The sequence below is a fragment of the Diabrotica virgifera genome, chromosome 6 (assembly GCF_917563875.1).
Source record: "Diabrotica virgifera virgifera chromosome 6, PGI_DIABVI_V3a".
Classification (NCBI taxonomy): Eukaryota; Metazoa; Arthropoda; class Insecta; order Coleoptera; family Chrysomelidae; genus Diabrotica; species Diabrotica virgifera.
Genome location: NC_065448.1, coordinates 40,643,908 through 40,657,116, shown reverse-complemented (window position 1 = coordinate 40,657,116; position 13,209 = coordinate 40,643,908). Strand labels below are relative to the sequence as shown.

Below are 13,209 nucleotides of genomic sequence, written 5' to 3'. Positions count from 1 at the left end.
TCGACCTATTTTAAGCTCAGGAATCTAAGGTTAAGCTATGGCCCATTCTTTACCAAACACCCTATATATTTATGTACACCTGGATTTTTGTACCTCTTAAGCGAAGTTCTGACTTCATTAGAAGTTGCATTGCAAAGAAAGATCTGCTTCCTGCCGTTATTCGCGTTTAAACAGTTTATATGCACAGCTGCAGTCACTGCATGAATAGTTTACAGTTTACACCTTTATTTTTACATTTATTTTGGTTTATTTTTTTATTTATTAATTTATCTATCTAAATTATCTACATTATCTACATACATTAATGTTTTTCGAATAATTTTTTCGTGACCTTTAAAATATCTTTGTACATATTATTATTTTTCAAACTTTAATGTTTTAACTGAAACTTTTTAGAAATATGGAAGAACTGAGAGAAATCATTAGCAACTATGAATACTCTGGATTATACGACAATTTCCTACTCAAACTTGTAACGCCAATGTACAACGAACTAGGAACGGACACTAGAGTTTTTGATACCCAAAATGAAAAATTGTTACGGTTGCATATAGTTATCTCGGCGTGTAAATTGAGATACGGTAAATGTATTACTTGGGCAAGGAATATATTCTATCAATGGATGAAAGAAGAGGATCCTGATGCAGAGAATCCGTAAGTATTTATCACTTTTTCTTTGAACCCATACGAAAACCCATTTTTTATATTACTGCCAGTCTCCTTTATTACAACTAGCTCGTCATAGTAAGATTAAGTACCTCAACTATATACATAAAGCCGGCGTAGCTAAGCGGTAGTGTGCTTGGCTCGCGTGACGGTGGTCCGTAGTTCAAATCCTACTGCCGCGCCGGCAAGAACAACTAGACAGTTTTAAAATGTTTATAGGCCCCAGGTCGACTCAGCCTGAATAAAATGAGTACCTTGGGTAAAACCAGGGGTAATAATAGGCGGTTGAAGCGTAGCACTGGCCCTGTTACCTTCCTTGTATACCGTAGGCCCTAGATATAGCAGACTACCCTGCTATTCTCCCAAAGCCACGTGAGCGGTATAAAACGGGAGACTATTATATTAACTATATACATACAATACTAATTTATATCACCTATATCGAATTGTATCACCTATTTCTAAAGAAATAAACAGAAGAATAAGAATAAAGAAAGGGGTGGATGGCATTCGTAAATCTTTCATATACATACTATCAAAAACTAAAAATATCTTGAAAATTAATAACGAAGGTATAAAGGGTGAGGCAGATAAAAGTCCTATTAGAAATATCTCGAGAACTAAAGGAAACAGAATCATGAAAATTTGAATGAAGGGGTTTTGAAGAGTGATCTCTTTAGTGAAAATATTTTCATCGATTTGCTACTTCCGGTTATACCGGAAGTGGCTTATAACTTCGTTTTTTTAAATGGAACATCCTGTATATTTTTACATTTTTGGATTCTCCTGGATGTCTGCTTTTTTAAAATATGAGGTTTTGTATTGTTATACAGGGTAGTTTAAAAGATAATTACTTTTTTTTTAATTTCCTAGCAACATTCACACCCTGTAGAATTGTAGTAGCTTGACATGAAAAACTCTATTTATGTTCAAATGATTTTTAATATAGTCTACTATTGTTAAAAATTGTTAGTATAGCTAAATGTTGAATTGTACTATACAGGGTTGGTCGAAACTCGGAAAGAGTATTTTCTGAGTTTTCTTAAATGGAACACCCTATATTTTATTATTGTAATGAAATTATATTTTATGCTACTTTTTTATTTTTCAAGCATTCCCTATACCTAACTGCTTTAGTTTGTGAGTTATTGGTGATTCAAGCCAAACATTAATTTCAACAAACAATACGTGAAATTTTATTAGGTTGGCCGTGAAAATATTCAATCACAAATAATTTTTCGGAAATAAATACGTATTAATCTAGACTGATCTTTAAAATTGCCAATAATGGTTGAGCTATCAAAATACCTACGTAGTTAACATTTTTGGCGCGATTGACAATTAAGCACAAATTAAAGCATTTAGGTATAGGGAATGCTTAAGAAATAAAAAAGTACCATAAAATATCTTTTCATTGCAATACTAAAATACAGGATGTTCCATTTAAGAAAATTCAGAAAATCCTCATTCCGAGTTTCGACCAACCCTGTATACTAAAATTTAATATTTAGCTATACTAATAATTTTTAATAATAGTAGACTATATTTAAAATCATTTTAACATGAATAGAGTTTTTGATATCCAATTATTACAATTCTACAGGGCGTGAAAGGTGCTACGAAATTAATAAAAAAACGTAATTAGCTTTTAAACTACCCTGTATAAGATTACAAAACCGCATATTTTAAGAAAGAAGACATCGAGTAGAATCTAAAAATGTAAAAATATACAGGGTGTCCCATTTAAAAAACCGAAGTTTTAAGCAACTTCCGGTATAACCGGAAGTGACAAATTGATGAAAATATTTTCATTAAATAGATCACCCTTCAAAACCCCTTCATTCCAATTTTCATGATTCTATTGCCTTTAGTTCTCTAAATATTTCTAATAAGCCAGTTATCTGCCTTACCCTATATAATGCGTGTGTCCTACCTATTCTGACATATGGAGCCCAGACGTGGACGTGTACCAAGAGCAAATTAGATAAAGAAAACTCAAAGAGCTATGGAAAGACAAATGTTGGGGGAAATATCTGTGACAGATAAAAAGAGGAACAAGTGAATAAGAGGCAAAACCGGAACAGCAGACGCCGTCGAACATGCATTGAAATTAAAATGGAAATGGGCTGGGCACAACGAAATTAATCAGGGTGGAAGATGGAATAAAGAAATTGGCCGCTGCAGATCATATACTGCAAAAAGGTTAAGAGATCGACCGCAAATGAAAGATGACATTGAGCAAAGCGCAGGTCAAATATGGAAAAGGCAAACAGAAGACAGAGACAAATGGAGACAAATGGGGGAGGCCTATATTTAGCACATAAATATATTTTGGGCTATAGATAGATAAATAGATATTGAATTACTTAAACCTTCTATTATTCAATCCACAGCCAATTTTTTGCGATATGTTAAAGCAAAACCCACATGTGCCACAAACCCTATATTTAGCACATAAATATATTTTGGGCTATAGATAGATAAATAGATATTGAATTACTTAAACCTTCTATTATTCAATCCACAGCCAATTTTTTGCGATATGTTAAAGCAAAACCCACATGTGGGTTGGCTGTGGATTGAATAATAGAAGGTTTAAGTAATTCAATATCTATTTATCTATCTATAGCCCAAAATATATTTATGTGCTAAAATATATTTATGGCCTCGTTTGGAAACGTTGGTACCTACCCATAGTTTATCCATTTTTCCAGATTCGAAACCAGTGATTTAGTCCACTCTGCTACACTCTTCGTCTAGTTCAATTGGTCTAACCATAGCAAAATTGACTTTTCTCTTTTCTTCTTCCTCACTCTCCCTCTATTTTTCTCTTAAATCTTCATTATTTATTTGATACAGTCCCTCATTATTCTACACTAATTATTCCATGGGGACACAACACAAGTGTTCGACCTATCAGAGATATGTTGGACACATAAACAAAAGAAGAAAAGGCATGAAAAAGACGATAGTTGATTGTGATGGAGATGACAGAATATACAGGGGTAAAAACTCCATTCTGATGATTGGATGACATAAAAGACGTGACTTGTTCCTCATTATGGAAAGGGGAGGAAGATCAGAGAAATAGGGCATTGAGAGTTAGTGTTAATTACTCTTTGCTTTGTATTTCCATTAAATCTTATACTTTTATTCTTTTTACTTTTAGAATTCCAGTTGACTATCGGTTCATAGCGCAATGTGCTGCTATTAAATCTGGTGGGCCTGTTGAGTGGGATTTCCTTTGGAATCGAACCCGATATGCGAATATAGCGCCGGTGGATCTGCAAACTGCATACCAAAGTTTAGGGTGTACGTATGATCCTTGGTTGATAAATAGGTAAGTCATACCTATTTAATTTTATTGTAATCATAAAAGTTTTTTATTTAGATTTATGTATTTATGTATTTATTTATTTATGTATTTTAATAGAAATTTACACAGAAATGCTGAAAAACATCTACGAAAAAGCAACAATCACAGTAAAACCTCCACACCAAAACACCAAACCAATAAAAATAAATAGAGGAATCAGGCAAGGGGATATGATAATCGACGATAAAGAACTAACTGAAGAATGGAAAGGGTATTTCAGGGACCTTCTTAACATCATACAGGAAAAACAGGACAAAGAAGGGATCTATATCACAGCGAACATGCCCGTCAAAAATCCCTCTTTTGAAGAAACCCAAAAGGTCTTAAATAAGCTGAAAAATCACAAAGCGCCGGGTACGGACGAGATACCAGCAGCATTTCTGAAATATGGTGGAGATACACAACATCGCTAAATCCACCAGTTAATAACACAAATATGGATAGAAGAAAGGATACCAGCAATATGGAAGGAAAAAATCTTAGTGCCCATCCACAAAAAAGGGGACAAAACAAAATGCGCGAATTATAGAGGAATTTCACTCCTACACACGGCATGAAAATGTCCTAGGAGAATATCAAGCCGGTTTTAGGGCAAATAGATCACCAATAGATCAACTGTTCACGCGGAGACAGCTTCTAGAAAAGGGATGGGAGTATAACAGACCCATATACAATCTCTTCATAGACTTTCGACAGGCATATGATAGCGTAGAAAGAAGCCAAGTATGGAATGCCATGGTGGAGTTCTCAATACCAAAGAAACTCATTAGGATGACCAAAGTCTGTATGGAGGGTGGAATATCTAAAGTACGTGTAAATAATAAACTGTCTGGCAGCTTTGAAATCAACAGTGAACTCAAACAGAACTGTATCGGTTCAAGGTCTCAAAAAGCAGATGATATTGATCTCGTTAGAGACTCCATCCTATCCATAAAAGACATTTTAAACAAGGTGGAAGCAGCAACAAGTGAAGTAGGGCTGAGGATTAATGAAAGAGAAGACGAAATATATGTGTATAAATAGAACGTCACAAAGAGACAGGATAGGACAAAATGTGACGGTCAACACCTTCAATTTCGAAAGAGTACAACGTTTTAAGTGTCTGGAGGCCATAATCACAGCTGACAACGATGTTACTGAAGAAATAAAAGACAGAATCCAATCGGTAAATCGTTGTCTATTCGCACTGGATAAGCTTATATAAAATCAAACAATCTTACAAGAAGTTCCAAGATCAAAATCTATAAATCCATCGTCAAACCTGTACTAACATATGGATGCGAAACGTGAACCATGGACCATGACCAAAGCAAACGAAGAAAAGCTCGGACGTTTTGAACGAAAAATACTTAGAAAAATTTTCGGATCACACCACGACATTAACACAAACCAGTATAGGATCAGATTAAAGAGGTTTTAAATACAATTAAAGTCAGAAAACTGCAATATCTGGGACATGTTATGAGGGGCGAGCGTTATAACTTGTTACAATTAATAATACAAGGAAGAATACATGGTAGAAGGAGTCGCGGAAGAAGACGCATCTCCTGGTTAAACAATTTGAGAGCTTGGTTTAATTGCACTTCTGCTGATCTCTTTAGAGCGGTATCGAAAGTGCGAATTGCCGTGATGGTTGCCAACCTTCTTAGAGGAGATGGCACATGAAGAAGAAGAAGTATAGAAGTATCAGAACCAATATCGAATTAAAAGCACTCTACAATGACACCGATGTTGTCCATGGAATTAAATCACAGCGACTAAGATGGCCAGGCCACGTGCAAAGACTTCATAACGAGAGACTTGTAAGACTGGTATAGAAGTAGATTCCTACAGGCAAAAGACCACTCGGACGTCCCAGAATGCGATGGAGAGATAACATCCAAGCAGATCTCCGTAAAATGAACATTCCATTTACCCTAGGTTGATGGAAAACCGAACAAATTGGAAAAAAGTTGTACAGTCAGCCAGGACCCACCCAGGGTAGTAGCGCTACATGATGATGATGATGACACAACATCCCCAAATTTATTTACACAAGCCCAAGAAGATCTATAAAAAAAACTTGAATGACACAACAAAGGAATCAACATCAATGGACAACTGCTGAATAACCTGAGATATGCGGATGACATAGCGGTGATATCAGACAATATGAAAGATCTTAACGAAATGATGACACAATTGGACAAGGAAGTAAACAAGATAGGTCTGAAAATGAACTACACAAAATCTAAATATATGACAAATGTAAAAGAGGACAACGAAAGCATGCAAATATTAACAAGTATAATACAGAAAGTCAAGGAGTACATATACCTAGGGCAAATAATTAAACTGAAATAATGAAAATGAAACAACACGTTGAACAACCGTTTGATATGAAAAGCATCGGCTAGTTTATCATATAACGAAAAGGGGCGACACCGGGGACGTGCGCTTTTTAGAATGCCCCGTCTTAACATAAATCTGGCTTAAAAGTATTTAAGTTTTCTGTATTTTCGTTTTAATTTTAGATATTTGGAGTATTCCTTATCTGGCAACGTTAGCTTGGAATATGTGCCCTACGTCTGGCAATCCATAAACCATCCTGTGGGAGTTAGAACTGGTTTCCAATTTCTAAGGTTAAATTGGAACTTAATTTATAAAACCTACGAGGAGGTTTATTTAGTTTTTAGTACGATTTTCCATGACTTCCTTGGACAATTCTCCACTGAAGCTGACCTAGAAGATGTAAGTAATACTTTCGTATATTTGTGCATATTATAGTATTAGGTATGCCATAGAGTTAGGTAACCTGTGGATTGTATATTTATTCATCTTCAATCTTACGAATCATATTTAGAAGCTAATTAGATCCTGCTAAAGTTTCAGGTTTTCTTTTTCAGGAATATTTTAAACGGGGTAGAAGATGTGGAGCAGCTCTATAGCATATTGATTCTTTTTCTTTTTAAATAGACTTCGTATTATATAAGAATCTTCTTCTTTCAGTACCTTGTGCGATTATCGAACGTTGGCGATCATATTGGCAATAATAACTTTGTTTACGGCTGCTCTATACAAATTAGCGGTAGTCTCTTGATATCACTCTAGGAGATTTCGGAGCCGGGATGTTCTTCTTCGGCCTGAGCCTTTTTTTCGACGATCTTTCGGAGATTTCTGTGATTTCAAATATTTGTGGTTCTTTGCGTCAAGATATAAGAAATTTGGCCTGGCGCTGGTGGGATGTCCCTACCGATTTAGTATCATAATAACAAACAACAAACCCTCCAGGAGCGGATTCGCTAAAATTAAGGGGAAAGGAACAAAATGCAAAATTTTGACGCCTGTCACAATTTTCAATGTGTTTTAAATGTAATCATTTTTTTCGAATCCTGAGGAAACTAATATGTAAGTATTTTTGAAAGTTTAAACGCAGAATGAAAAATTACTTTATTGCCGAGGGCCGAAAGTCCCTTGGAATGAATTAAAAGTTTCTTTTGAATGAGATATTTAAAATTAAAAATCACACTAAATTTTATCTTAGTTTTTCACCCCTGTAACTAATTAAAATAAACATAGAAGTTTTCAGGAACTTTCGGCCCTCGGTAATAACGTAACGGCTTAAAGCCGAAAGTTCGTACCCATCCCCTTAACAAAAAAAATTCAAGTCTTCAAGTAGATATAATATTTTAATGGGGTTGGAATAATAAATATAAATTTAAATATCGTATCATTATATTTATTACGTATTTATATCTATGTAGTTATAGGTATATTATTATGTATAATGAAATAAGAGAAATGAATAAATTAAAGAAATTAAAGAAATTAATGATAATAACAATAAAAGATTAAAAGAGTGGTAGCAAAAATCAGAATTAAAAAAGATAACATAATAAAAAATAACATAGAAAAATAAAATTTGAAGATTAGACGGAAAAAAATAAATACAAATTACAACTCTATATCACTATTGCTGTCATCTTCACTAGAATCGTTATCTAATGTTATAATTATTGGTTTAATATGTGAGGTTAATGTTCTGTAATGATCTTCCGTTTTTATAACATGTGAAACACAATTTTGCCACAGTGTTGGGGAAATCTTTTTTATTTCTTCTACAACATGTGACACCGATTCGCTACTAAATTTGGGACAGCAGTTGTTTCGCCGTAAACTTTCCTTAAGTTGGCTCCAGATTAATTCAATGGGGTTGAAGACACAGTAGTAAGGAGGTAATCGCAATACATTATGGCCATCACGTTTGGCTAATTCGTCTATAACAAATTGTTTCTCAAACACTTTTGTGTGAAGAACTTCCAACATTTCTTTTTTGTATATTATTATGTTTCTTCAAAGTATAAATCATGTCGAACCTACACCGGGGATTTTTCTAATTTGTTCGCTGTGATACGTTGCGATATCCATTACAACTACACTTTTTGGAGGCAAATTTGGCAACACCTTCTTTTCAAACCATTCCTTAAACAAGTTACTCGTCATATTTTCATGGTAGTCCAGCTTTGAATCTTTAATGTTTTTTGCCGATAGTAAAAAACTTTCCCCTCCAAGCCAGCCATTTTTGGATCCAATGTTCAGAATAATTATTCGCTGACCTCTATGAATTGGATAATTGGGTGCACATTTAATAGAATCGTCTGTCCAACCTTTTTGAGCAGTATTGTGGGTATCGAACCATGTTTCATCTAGATAAAATATCGGTCTTCCTTCATCTCTAAATTTAGATATAGCATCCAAGTATTCATTTCTCCATTTAATTAGACGAGGGGAATCCATTATTGATGATCGCTTATTAACTTTCTTGTATCGAAAACCAATGTGATTCAAAAATCTTGATAAATTTGAAGGCGAATACGTAATGGAATAGTCTTTAACAAGTTGATCGTAGATCATACTAAGCGTTGGAACTAGGTTCTTTGAATAGAAATTGTAAATTGCTCTTCTAATTACCTCAACGTCTTTTTCATTTACTGCTTTATATGTAGAAAAGTCACTCCGCTTTTTACGAGGTTGAATTCTATTCGTAACAATTTTCCACACTGTTGTATATGGCATCCTTGTCAGTCGAGATGTCTTGATGAGGAATTTACCGTCTTCTGGATTTGGATTATCTTCTTTCACAGTTTGATAAACATTCCTAATAATTTCTTTGGCATCATCAGATAAATGTACACGTGTTTTACACTTAGCACTAGCTTCACCGATTTCAGACATTTTACTTGAATACTCGCGATCTAACCTTCTATCTAAATGCAAGAAAATAACTGCCTGAATGTGCAAATGACAAACTTAAATATGTTTGCCCCCCTTTCATAATGTTCCATAATGTATGTTTTCTGGATAAATAAATGATACTTAATTTTACCTAAATACCTATAAGCACGAGAATTATGTGTAAAGCTATAGAATAATAATTAGAGGTATATCTTATCTTTAACTAATGCTCTTTCTAATGATTCTTTAATTTTTTTATTTAAAGAGAGAAAGCTGCATTATCGGAAATCCATTTTGTTTAAAGTGAAAACGAAATAAAACACAATATAATCTAACTCCATAAAATTCACGTAATGAGTGCATTGGACATAAAAATTGTTTGTGATCGTTTGTAATTGATTCCAAGCAAGTTAATTTCAGATGAGTAAACGAATTCGTCTACAGCAAACAAAATTTTTAATACATTGTCTAGAAATTATAATTTTAATAATTTATTTGCATTGGTAGGTAACGAGTCAGTTCTGTAAATAATATAAAGTACGGCCCTAAGTACCCTAAGTAGCTGTTCCAAAACTATTCCCACCCGTCGCAAAGATAATTGAGGGATTAGTAACCACCGGCGCCCATACAAAAATTTTCAGGGGGAACAGGGGGAATTTTCAGACGTGAAGATATTGCACATTATATTCTGTATACTTTGGATAACCATATATAGTTTACAGCACCCGACAAGATAGGGGGGCACGCCCCCCTGCCCATGGGTATGGGCGCCCATGTTAGTAACGTCAACTATTTATTATGATACTAAATCGGTAGGGACATCCCACCAGCGTCAGGACAAATTTCTTATATCGTGACGCAAAGAATCATGAGATTCGGTTTTAGTTTGTCGATGTGGTGTATAGTTAAATATCAATTCGTTACATATTAAATTTCATAATCAACTCGTTACATATTAAAACTATTCATAACTTTACATTGGCTAAAATTGAACTCGGGATCTGGAGCAGGTTTTCTCCATTGCTACCCGGTGCACAAAATGTTAATTAAAATTGTCTTTAATTTATAGAAGGAGGCTTTGGAATTTTAAATGCGTATTCTTTTTTCTGCAATTATATCCCAGTTATCGTTAACGTTGGCGCCCAAATAGGTAATATTGCAAACTATTTCTAACTTTGTTCCATTCGTTCTGATGATTATTGGTTGTAATTTCGTTTTGCTAACAACCATAAGTTTATTCTTAAAAGTACTAAATTTTAGTCTATAGCCCTCACATTCACATGCTTCGGTTACCCTGTAAGTCATTGCAAATATTTTTCATTGGAGGCAATAAGTACCGTATCTTCTGCGTATCTGAGATTGTTGACCTTAATTCCGTTGATTTTAATGCCTGCATCTTCATCTAAGGCTTGAATTGCCGTGCAAATATGAATGCATTTTATGAATACGCTTCTGGCCTTTTCTATCCAATATTTAATTTCTATATCCGAGATCCAGTCTTCACATAACCAGGTTCTCATATATCTAAATTTTCTTACGCGCTCTACATCTTCTTCTTCTTCTTCTTTTATATAGGCAGTACTGCCTGTTTTTATTCAACGGTGCCTTTCATTCTGCCCCTAAGTTGTCATTCCATCTTTTCCTTGGGCGTCCTATACTTCTCCTGCCTAACGGTGACTTGTCCCTGGATATTCTTACTATCCTTGATTCAGACATCCTGCTTATGTGCTCATTCCACTCTTCTTTTCTGTTCTTTACCCAGGTATTTATATTGTCTACCCCACATATGCGTATGATTTCCTCACTTCTTATCCTGTAGTCCTTTTCCAGCAATCCTTCTTAAGATCTTAATTTTGTTGGTTTCCAGATACTTTCGTGTTTTGCTTGTATCTGGTCTTGTTTCGGCCGTGTAAGTCATAACTGGCCTAATAACTGACTTATATATTCGGGCCTTTGTTTCCAATCTTAGGTGTTTGTTTTTCCAAATTGTGTCGTTTAGGCATCCGGCTGTTCTACTGGCTTTAATTATTTGGTCTTTTACCTCTTCTTCGATATTGTTGTCGGCTGATAGATTAATTCCCAGATATTTGAAAGTCATTACTTGTTGTATGATTTGATTGTCTAACTCCAATTTGCATCTTATTGGTTCTTTGGCAATTACTAAGCTTTTTGCGTTTTGGGCTGATATTTTCATATTCATTTCTTTTGCGTTAATGTTGAACTCGTGCAATAATCTTTGTAGGTCATCTTCGCACTCTGCTGCTAACACGGTGTCATCAGCGTAACAGAGTATTTTTTATCTGTCTATTACCCATTTTGTACCCTCTCTTTTTCTTCACTTGTTTTATTATTGCATCCAACATTATGTTAAACAGTAGAGGGCTTAGTGAATCTCCTTGCCTGATTCCTGTGTTTGTTTCTATGGGTTCTGTTATTCTGCTCTACATCTTGATTGTTATAATATGCTAGTCTTGCATTCTGATGTTGATATAATTGACGGCTGATTATAAGGAACTTCGTTTTTTATGTTGATGCTTCTTGCTATGTTCTTCAGTTTTCTGTTCTGTAAAGTTTTGGAGGTCTTCTACATTGTCCGCTATTAGGACCGAGTCATCCGCATATCGTATATTATTGACCCAGGTACCATATACTTTGATGCCGATTTCGCATTCCTTAAGAGCTTCCTGGAAGATACTTTCTGAATATAAGTTGAACAGTAGTGGGGTGAGAATGCATCCCTGTCTTACACCTCTAAGAGTTTTTTGGGCTTACGTTGTTTCGTTATCCACTTTGACGACAGCTGTTTGATTCCAGTAAAGAGCTTTTATGCAACAAATGTCTTTTTGATCTCTGTCGAGTTGTTTTAGTATATATGCACAAGATTATGATGTTGAACTCTATCGAACGCTTTTTTATAATCAAATAAAGCACATCATTACATCTTTCCTTTGATATAAGCGATCCTGAGCTAGCACCTGGGTTGCAACTAGTGCTTCCTTCGTAGCCAGGCCTTTTCTAAATCCAAATTCTGAGCACTGTATATAGTATCATTATATTGTATGCTTATATAATGCTGCATGCATTATTGTATAAGAATAGTATAATAAATATAACTTATGTTTTAGCTGACAACGTTTTATAAAATCCATCAAACCGACCTGAAAACCATCTCTACAATTCTGCAAAGTACAGTTGACAGAATCAAAGTTCGCATTAACTGGAAAACAAAGCACTTGGATTCAGTAGTCAATTGGTTAAAGAGAAACAGATATTGAAGCAATGGTGTCATTGCATAGTATTGTATATTATAAGTAAAGCTTAAGTTGTATATGTGTTTATTACAGATGAGTTTGTTATTTTCGTGTATGTATATATCTAGCTGTAGTAGTAAGTTTTTGTTGATTTGTAAAATATTACTTAAACATGTATTGTACGTATTTGAATTGAATAACTTAATAAACCTAGTCAAACAGAATGTCTCGTTTATGATTTATAATAGGGAAAATTTGATTATGTACTTAACACGTTGATCGCCATTCGCCACCCACATAACAATTTCATGTTCTTAGTAGATTCATAGAACATACTTTTCAGAAAAAGTATATACTTAGAATATGCGTAATTACCATTGCGAATGTGCAGAGCATATACTGAGTATATACTACATTACAGTACTTAAACGTTCTATGTATATACTTAGAATGTACTACCGCACTTCTTTTCAGTATATACCAAGAACATACTTTTTAGAAGATTCTAAGGAGGTGCTATAAACCTTCTATTTATATACTTAGAATGTACTATCGCACATGTTTTTAGTATATGGGAAGAATATTCCAAGGAAGTGCTATATACCTTCTAGTTATATACTTAGAATGTACTATCGCACATATTTTTAGTATATGGGAAGAATATTCCAAGGAAGTGCTATATACCTTCTATATATATACTTA

The 13,209-nt window shown here is 34.4% G+C and overlaps 1 protein-coding gene across 1 annotated transcript in view; it reads left to right on the top strand.

Moving 5' to 3' along the window:
• The window catches only part of LOC114333551 (aminopeptidase N), a 136,445-nt gene extending 123,714 nt beyond the window's left edge, over nucleotides 1–12,731 (top strand). The window contains exons 11-14 of the mRNA XM_028283440.1: nucleotides 397–654; nucleotides 3,836–4,006; nucleotides 6,556–6,772; nucleotides 12,382–12,731. Coding sequence (XP_028139241.1) covers nucleotides 397–654; nucleotides 3,836–4,006; nucleotides 6,556–6,772; nucleotides 12,382–12,531 — 796 coding nt within the window. The 3' untranslated portion in view covers nucleotides 12,532–12,731. The remainder of the gene's footprint in view (nucleotides 1–396; nucleotides 655–3,835; nucleotides 4,007–6,555; nucleotides 6,773–12,381) is intronic.
• Nucleotides 12,732–13,209: the final 478 nt, after the last annotated feature.